This window comes from Meleagris gallopavo, chromosome 17, assembly GCF_905368555.1.
Source record: "Meleagris gallopavo chromosome 17, MGAL_WU_HG_1.1, whole genome shotgun sequence".
In the NCBI taxonomy this organism is placed as follows: domain Eukaryota; kingdom Metazoa; phylum Chordata; class Aves; order Galliformes; family Phasianidae; genus Meleagris; species Meleagris gallopavo.
Genome location: NC_139420.1, coordinates 5,012,304 through 5,019,781, shown reverse-complemented (window position 1 = coordinate 5,019,781; position 7,478 = coordinate 5,012,304). Strand labels below are relative to the sequence as shown.

The window sequence follows — 7,478 nt, the reverse complement described above, 5'->3', positions numbered from 1 at the left end:
GGAGGGATGCTCGCCCCGGCTCTCGCTATAGCGGGATGCGGTTTGGATTTTCAGGATTTTTACCTTCGGGGGTGAATGTGCACTTTTGGATGTTTTTACTGTGCTTAGAGGTGCTCTGGTGGATCTTTAATGTGCCCTGAATGATTGTAGGTTCTAATTCCACATCTTGCTGTCCGTGCTGCAGGAATAACTAACGCCTCGTCGGTGAGCTGAGAGCTGGGGCTATGCAGCCTGGAGGGGAGAAGGCTCCGGAGTGAGCTGAGCGGCCCTTCGTATCTAAAAGGGCTGTAATAAAGAGGGAGACGGAGATGAGACAAAGGGAAACGGTTTCAAACCAAGGGGGGGTGGGATTTAGGCTCGATATAAGGAAGAAGTTTTTACGATGTGGGCAGTGAGGCACTGCACAGGGTGCACAGAGGGATGGTGGTGCCCCATCCCTGCAGACAGCCACAGTCAGGGGATGGGGCTGTGAGCACTGCTGGAGCTGTAAGTGTCCCTGTGCACTGCAGGCAGTGGGAACAGACTGCCTTTAATGTCTCTTTTCAACTCAAATGATCCTATTCTAATTTTTTCTATTCTAAACTCCCTCTCATGCTGCCAGCAGGCACTCATCTTCATTGATCTGGGTCATAAGTGTCCAGACATCTGAGCTTGATATTCAATTGCCTAATTTATAACAACAGTGCTATCCTATGATGTCTGCTTGTTGTTCATGAAGCTTCTTGCCAAAGGAACACTACACATACTGCCCAAAGTTCCAGAGCATGGGGATGAGTCACAGCACAGTCATCCATTCCTGGCCAACACCACTTAGGAAAGCATGAAAAGAGGCAGCAGAAATGAGCACAGTATTTGGAGAGTGCTCTGTGTACTTCTGGGGAGCAGACAGGCTGCAAAGCGAGAATTGTGTCAGAGGTACAGGAGGTGTTCATACCACCATCAGGATCCAGCAGCAAATCATTTCCCCTCATTATGTATGAATGCTACTGGCAAGACTAAAATCACTTGGAGACCAACAGAAACCCAAGGCAGCGGCTCAGGCTGTGGAGGCAGTGGGCTCAATCCACAACGAAGGCTTGCTGTGGCTGTGGGTGTGACAGCCACGTCAGCAGCGCAGCTCCCACTCTGTGGGGCGAAGGTGCTTTACCCACACAAATCGAGTATTTGGATTACAGCTGTCATACAGCTGAGGGCAAAAACGTACAACGCCTGAGCAGCACCGCGAGCACAGCCCGCCCGGCAAAGCCAAAGGCTCTTCAGAAGTGCGCAGCCCGCGCTCCGCAGTTGCCAGGCAACGCCTCCTCTGCTGCTCATCCAATGCCGCTCTGCCCTCCGGTCTTCTCTATTTTGATAGGCCCGCTCTCCCCTCTTCGCGCTGATTGGCTTCTCGCCGCAACTTGCTCCTCGCTCATTGGTTGCTCTCGAGCACAGGCTCCGCCTCCTACTTCGCGCCTCTCTCTCCTCGGTGTTCGGGCCGTCCCTTCCTCATCAGTCCTTTGACGGCCACCGTAGCGCAGGGACGTACGTGGCAGTGGAACCGCGCCGGCCTATGAGCGGCGGCCCCGTGCCCCGGAAGGGGCGTGGCGAGAGCCCGAAGTCCCCCTCCCCTTTTCCTGCTGCCCGCCGCTCGGTGCCCCTGGGCTCCGCCATGTCGCCGGTGCGGGCGGTGCTGGCGCTGCTGGCCGCACTGGCGGCCCCGGCCGCCGCCTACTTTGTCAGCATCGATGCGCACGCGGAGGAGTGCTTCCTGGAGCGGGTGCCGTCCGGCACGAAGATGGGGCTCATCTTCGAGGTGGCTGAGGGGGGCTTCCTGGACATCGACGTAGAGGTGAGGCGGGATCGCCTGACCTTGGGCCTCGCGCTGAGGGGGGGCCCAGCCCTGGGACTGGGCCCTGCGCGCTGGGAGCGGTACGGAAAGCCGAGGCGGTGTGGGTAGGCCTGGGCGGCAGCGGGGCCTGGAGGGGGCGGGCCGCGTTTGGTCGCCCCCGGCTCTGGGGCCGTGGGATCGCCGTGAGCTCCACCTCCTTGGGGTGCCGGGACGGCTGGTGCTCCCGCAGGAGGAGAGCCCTTGTGCAGCTGCCGGAGCCTCTCTCCGGTTTGTGCAGCGTCCTGCTCGTGCGGTCTTGGCGTAGTGCAGCGTTTGTTGGCGGGAAGAATGAAGTTTTTCTCTGTGTTGCTCATTCTGGGAGCGTTCTTTCTCCACTTATGAGCGCTGACTTTACCGAGGCTGATTGCCAGCTTTAATCAGGTTGATTGCCAGCTCAGATTGTGGGTGAGTCCTTTTCTTCAGTAAAGCATTGAGTCGATAGGAGAATAACGAATGAGCATTCTTTTCATCTTGGCGAGGAGCAGATAGTTTGATGGTAGCTTCAACATGAGAGCTGTTGGTGAAATCAGATGTAATTGTTGAAAATTACGCAGTTCTGTTACAGGAAATAAAAGCAGGAGGCTGCCAGCCTCCATTTGGGTGTCAGTGATGGAAGCTTAGCGGCTGGGTTTGGTGTCCTGGTGCACTGGAAGATGTAAGGTCACCATGACTCTTATGGCTTAGCACTCTGCTGTACTTCTGTCTGAGCTGGCAGCTGCGGCATTGCACAACTGTGCATCGTTGTATTGTGAGAATGGCCTTTATTCCCTTTTGTTTCCCTCCAAACATCAGAGATAAGGTTTCCCCTGCGGTTGTGAATTTGGGGAACAGCCAGACTTGTACACAGCTTATGTCTCTCTTGTTATGTTGTGCTTCTTATCTTGACAGGCGGTCAATAAGCAAAGCTTTTATATGGCTTTTTTTTTTTTACAGAGAGAGTGTTTTAAAGATTCTTGTGCAGGAAAACACAGAACTGCTTTTTGAGTTGTGGCAAGGAAAATAGAAATATCACCAAATCAGTAGATTAAAGGTGCTGTGGGTAAATCTGACTGGATGACTTCAAAATATGCGCCCAACCGGTATTGATGCATTTTAAAACACTGTATTTTAAATAAAATGAATGATATTTTGTTTTCATTGTCCAGATTACAGGGCCTGATAATAAAGGAATTTATAAAGGCGATCGAGAGTCCAGTGGAAAATACACATTTGCTGCCCACATGGATGGAACTTACAAGTTTTGTTTTAGTAACAGAATGTCCACCATGACTCCCAAGATAGTGATGTTCACAATTGATATTGGGGAAGCTCCAAAGGGGCAAGATATGGAGACAGAAGGTGAGAAAGACTCCTGAAAAGAAGCAGGCTCTCTTTTGGGAGCTTTTACCTACATGCATGACTTGTGAATGTGACTAGGATTCTCAGAATTCCTGTTTCTTCAGGCGGTCTAGTTGGCTGTTCTCTTGCACAGTTAAAATGGATATGGATGTTTTTAGACCTCGTGGCACAACTTAATGCAAAATCACCAGGGAATCACTTGGCCGCCTGCAGAAATGAATGCTTTCATCTTTTAGTCTTTTCATCGGTTTCTTTCTCTGATTTCTAGTTTGCTCAGCAGTATGTAGATTGCCATATGCATTAGTTGAACTCTTTGATAAATGTGCTAATGGAAAAATATTTTCTCGTGGCCATGTAAGTTACTGTTTTATCTGCAGCCTTTTGTCCTGTACTTGTGTTCATCTCTTACACTTTTCTCTAGGTGGTGGAGATACCTGGGATGGTATGTGTACTGCTTTTTGAAAGCTCATTAGCATCTTGTCTTTTGCATATGTTTATTCACTAACAGCTAACGTTTGCTTTTTCTCTGTAATGTTTGTTTGTAGCATGAGAATGTCTTTTTAATAAACTACATCAAAGGTCTGATTCTGAGCAATGCTGAGCACTGCAAGCTTCCATCGAGAGGTTGAAATACTTAGCAGCTCTTGGGATCAGGTCCTCAAACTGGCCTAGACACTTTGTCTTCAGGTCATTATTTGTGGCTAACAGAAGGCTTGATTAGATGTTTTAGGTGGAATTGAACTAAAACAATGAACATCCAGGAGCATTAAACGATGTTTGCTTACTAAAGTGAATGTTGGATAATCGAGGGCTTTTGGAAGCAACGAATTCCACCTAGGATATGAATTAGCAAACATGTTACAAGAGAAAAAACTGGAAAGTTGCCACTTGCTGTAAATTAAGTGTTTGGGTAACAAGTTGTAAAGTTTTCTTTAGAAATCACTAACTGAAGCTAGAAAGAACATTGGTTTTTTTTTTTTCTATTTTAGTGATTAAATAACTGTGTGAATTGAATGCTTGATTGTTATCTCTTGGTGAAATTTAACAAATTCTTAACTTGATTTTTTTTAAAGTCTCAGTTAAATCTTCTTATTGAATGTGAAAAAACATTGTAAGCATCAATTCTAAGGAACATTAATAGAGCTTTAAATTTTAAGATAAACACTTTTCCCTGTATTTTTTTAAATGAGTTTAAGCAATACCTGAGACTAATTTCTTCTCCGATAAACTGTGCGTATTGCAGTGACCAGCTGTGAAATTAAGAGATTTATGTTAGCAAAGTGAGTGTTGTTTTGACATCTACTTAAGCTTCAATTAGAACTTGTATGAGTGTTATTCTCTGGCCATCTTTTTGTCTGTTACCCAAATGTGTATATTTTTAATAAGTTTGCTTTCAGAGCGTGATCTGAAATAGTTAGTTAATTTATAAAGAAATAATATTAGGTAGCTTCAAAATCCAATATATCCCTTCAAGAGATGTTTGCCTGGAGTGTGTCTGTGGAATGATTGCTCAAACTTCCCTTGGTGCTAGAAAACTCTGAAAATTACTTGCATAATTCATAACTTTTGTTAGTGGGCAGTTCTTTGAGCATGAAGGTATTTAAAGGATCCTGTGATTGACAAATCACTAAATCTTGGATCTCTGTTCCTTCCATGTGCTGAATTATCTCAAGCTAATTTTCTGTTATCGTTAGTTCATTTTCTTGCTCTTCTGCTTTTATGACATACCAGAACCTGAGGCCAGTTCCTGCCATTTGCCGTTCCCATTTGGCATTGTTTCTGCTGAATGCTGTGCTACAGCTAAACAGGGAGCCACAAGATGTGATACGTTGCTTCAGACAGTCATCTCGTTTTGCCAGCATCATGATCTTAAGCTAAATTCTCAGTTGTTCTATTTTTGCAAACTTAACAACTAGAAAAAAAGCTGTTATGTTGAGATAATTTGCTTGGAGTATATTGGAACGTATTTGCAAAGTGGATAATAGTGTGGTAATGATCTCGTGTATTTTTACATTCTGTTTTTCTGGAGACGTGTGCCCATATTGGATATAAGTGGTCTGCACTGACTAAATTGGGTGTCATCTGTCATCTAGTTGGATGTGGTGAGAGGTGTTTTCCCACTCAGTAAATGCCACAGTGATGTGCTATGAAAAGTGGCAATGAGACACCAAAACTGTGTTGCTGTAAGGATAGAAAGTTTTCGTTGTACAGACTGCATTTTTCAGAACTCCCCCTGTGATGGGAAGTTGATTACAACTGTTCATATGTTTAAAAAAAAAAAAATTCTTTTTCGAGTAAATAACTTTCTGATGCTTTTGAAATTATTCTGCAGCTCATCAGAACAAGCTAGAAGAGATGATTAACGAGTTAGCAGTGGCCATGACAGCTGTAAAGCATGAACAGGAGTACATGGAAGTTCGTGAGAGAATACATAGAGCAAGTAGGTGTCTTTTGACTTAAACGCCTTGTCATTTTTTGTTAAGATTTATGTAAAAGCTATTTCAAATTACTAAAAAGAATTCAGAACAAATCCTGAAACTCCTCCCAGTAGAGTAAATAATACGATGGAGTCTCTACATTTGCAGTCTCTACATTTTCTTGTCTCTCATGTAATGAAGGTTGTTATGCAAAATACAGAAAGAGCACAGAAGGATGTTGCAGTGTGTGTCCAGAGGTGAGATGAGCATGTGTTTGTGTAGCTTGGTTCAGGCTATGCAGGTTCTCAGTTCAGTTCCTGGAAGCCTTGTACAGCCATGATACAAACGCCAGTGATGTCATTGTAAGGCTTATATGCAATTCTTTGGATCCTATGACAAAAGAAAATATCTCATGATATCTCATGATGAAAATAAAAGTTTGTTTTAAATTCTTTGTTACTTTTTTCTCTACAGTTAATGACAACACAAACAGCAGAGTGGTCCTTTGGTCATTCTTTGAAGCTCTTGTACTAGTTGCCATGACACTGGGACAAATCTACTATCTGAAGAGGTTTTTTGAAGTCCGAAGAGTTGTTTAAGAGTACTGTACCTGGTCCTGGATTTCAGTTCACTGTCTACCAAACATCCTGGTCACAAAAAAAAAAAGTCACTAAGTTTCGAAACCCTCTTTACTGAACTGTAAAACTTATTTGCTTACGTTCCTTCCTAGTTAAAAATGAATTGTTTTTATATATCTTCTGTAGCAAAAGCTATGCTGAAATCTCATCACTTAATTGGCCTGGTTTTTTTTTTTTTCCTTTTCACTTAAACCTGCCTAGTCTGTATGCTAAGCAAGATCCAAGCAAGCTGCAAATGCTGTAATTCAACTGTAGTAACAAGCAATGTCTGTGTCTTTTCTAACTTTCTGTTTCCATAAGTACTCGCAGTTCTATCTAGGGAAACGGTACAAGGCCCTGATGTGACTGTTGCATTTCTCACATCATTAACCCTGCAGGAAGTGTTATGAAATTGAAGGAATCCCTTCTTCACTTATGCAAACTGCCATAGAGGAGCGATAGGAACTTTAATCTGATAATGAGTAGATCTGACAACTTCTGATCTAGTATACGTACCTGATTAAAATTTAAAAGAAAGTATCCAGTAACTATCCTAATTACATCAACTTATCCTCGAAGATTTTTAACGAAATAACCAGTATCAAAATAGATCCTCTACCAAATGTTCATCACGTGGTTTTTAGTCTTTTTCAGGTTTTAAATCGGAGCCCATTGTGTGCAGTGTCTTAGCAAACAATAGTTAACCCTTTGGTTTGCGCAGCTCCAAAGCTGAGGCTGTTGGTGCTCCTGCAGAGTGCAGCAGTGTTCAGGACATCCGGATTCCTGATGCCAAAGGGTTAACAGTTCTGGGGGTTTATTGCAATGCTATGCAGCCCTTGTATTTAAGTGAAGTGGCAGTCTCTGCCATTTTCTGGTCATAATTAGCATAATGCTAAGTACTGGTGTGTTTTCTTTTTCAGGCACATGTAGATTTGTTTTTGTATAAAGTTACTTTCCTTGGTATCTGATGATTGGTTTAAAAATTAAAGACGCGTCTGGTGTGGGTGCTGAGCCAGGATTCTGTTGTGACTGATGTACATTAGTTGTAATCATTTTTGGGGTGGGGTGGGACCTTTTCCAGGGGGGAGCCTCTACAAGTTACACACAGCAGTTTTGTACAATTAATTTAAAATTTGTTACAGGTTTTCATGTTCCAGGTAAAGATTTTGCAACCTCGGGCAAACACTGGCAGCAGTTCCTCAGCAAGGTGGTGTTACACCTTATGGCAACTGTTGTGTG

General features: G+C 44.0%; 1 protein-coding gene across 2 annotated transcripts; it reads left to right on the top strand.

The window, feature by feature from the left end:
* The first annotated feature begins 1,569 nt into the window (after positions 1–1,569).
* Positions 1,570–7,250, top strand: TMED2 (transmembrane p24 trafficking protein 2). 2 transcript variants are annotated; one of them, XM_010720082.4, is made up of 5 exons: positions 1,570–1,828; positions 3,013–3,205; positions 3,627–3,647; positions 5,538–5,645; positions 6,097–7,250. In XM_010720082.4, exons 1-5 carry the CDS (start codon positions 1,649–1,651, stop codon positions 6,219–6,221), a joined length of 627 nt encoding a protein of 208 aa, XP_010718384.2. In that variant the 5' UTR covers positions 1,570–1,648; the 3' UTR covers positions 6,222–7,250. The 2 variants fall into 2 exon arrangements, with proteins under 2 accessions (XP_010718384.2, XP_010718385.2); XM_010720083.4 differs by lacking the exon at positions 3,627–3,647 and having other exon boundaries at positions 1,574–1,828.
* Positions 7,251–7,478: the final 228 nt, after the last annotated feature.

Coding starts and splice junctions, on each gene's coding strand:
- TMED2 (XM_010720082.4), top strand. CDS start 1,649: ATGTCGCCGGTGCGGGCGGTGCTGGCGCTGCTGGCCGCACTGGCGGCC. Junction 1,829..3,012: donor TCCTGGACATCGACGTAGAG/GTGAGGCGGGAT, acceptor TTCATTGTCCAG/ATTACAGGGCCTGATAATAA. Junction 3,648..5,537: donor TGGTGGAGATACCTGGGATG/GTATGTGTACTG, acceptor ATTATTCTGCAG/CTCATCAGAACAAGCTAGAA.